General features: G+C 62.1%; 1 protein-coding gene across 1 annotated transcript in view; it reads right to left on the reverse strand.

Annotated features, from left to right (window-relative positions):
• IL10RA (interleukin 10 receptor, alpha) overlaps nt 1-1,176 on the reverse strand; it is a gene marked incomplete at its 5' end in the record, with an annotated part of 2,424 nt that extends 1,248 nt beyond the window's left edge. Inside the window, 3 exon segments of the mRNA XM_010072471.1 lie at nt 111-261; nt 595-761; nt 1,017-1,176. Of these exon segments, the coding sequence (XP_010070773.1) occupies nt 111-261; nt 595-761; nt 1,017-1,176 (478 nt within the window).
• Between the last annotated feature and the right edge of the window lie 7 nt (nt 1,177-1,183).

A 1,183-nucleotide genomic window follows, 5' to 3' on the forward strand; every position in this document is an offset into this window, starting at 1 on the left:
CGAGGGCACGGGGCAGCTGGCCTGGTGCTGATCCCCTTGCCCCCAGGGCCAGGGGCTGAGGAGGACCTGTGTCCCGCCAGGCCCCCCTTCCCCGGTCCCCCGGCACTCACTCTCTCTCTCGCCGATGGAGACACACTGCTCGTCGGTGCGCGCGGCGCGGTGGGGCCGGCTGGCCACCTCGGGCTCCACGCTGACGCAGTACTCCGTGTGCCAGAAGAGATTGCTGATGTTGAACTCGGGGGCGGTCTCCACCACTTCGTACTGCAAGGACCAGAGAGCAGGCTGGTACCCGAGAGCCCCCAGCTCCCACAGCAGCACTGGGCCCCTTGCTTTCCTCCCTCCTCCTCCACTGTCCCCTGGGGAAAGTCCCCAAGGTCCTTAGCAGTACGGCCAACAGCAGCTAGAGCCAAAGTCCCAGCAGGAGCTGGGGAACCTCCTGCAATAAAACATGCAGAGCAATCTCTCTGCGATGTCGTGGCTTGAGAAAGCTCAATATAATGTTTTACAAAAGACTACTTCAAAAACGTGTTTTTCAGCTTGAGCAGTGCTAAGCGTGACAGATGGGGACAGCACAGGACCAGCAAGTCATCTCACCGTCCGATTGTCCTGCACCCTCCTGACGTACACCCGGTATTGCCTCGCGTGCTTCTGGATGTCGTCGTATCTCACGGTGAGGTTCCCTGCCCTGAGGAGCAGCTGCAGCTGCACGAGGATGGTGTTGCCCGTCACGGAGAGGCTTTGGCCCGACAGGCGCAGGCTGGCTGGAAACAAGGCAGTTGGAAGAGCACGTCAGGGTTTCCTCATCTCTGCAGCAGTGCTCTGAGCCAGTGCTGCGGGTCCTGGCTTTGTCCCATCCCCTCCCACAGCCCCGCTGCCCTCCAGGAAGGGATGGAGAGAGAGACATCCCTGCTGTCATCTGTCCCAGAGTTCTTCCCAGGCAGTTTCTCACTCTGACCCCTGCCACCCTCGAAGCCTCCTGCCCCCGGCCGCGGGGCAGAGGCAGACATCCCACCTACCTTCTGGCGGGGAGAAGGAGTTGGTCCTTTGCCACGGTGACGTGCGGTTCCCAGCCACGGCCCTGACCCGTGCGTAGTAGCGCAGGGTGGGATCCAGGGTGTAGTACGTGAGGTCGCAGGAGCGCTCTGAGGTCCTCACGCAGTTTGGGATGGCTGCCCAGGAGCTG

This window comes from Pterocles gutturalis, unplaced genomic scaffold, assembly GCF_000699245.1.
Source record: "Pterocles gutturalis isolate BGI_N339 unplaced genomic scaffold, ASM69924v1 scaffold20026, whole genome shotgun sequence".
Taxonomy (NCBI): domain Eukaryota; kingdom Metazoa; phylum Chordata; class Aves; order Pterocliformes; family Pteroclidae; genus Pterocles; species Pterocles gutturalis.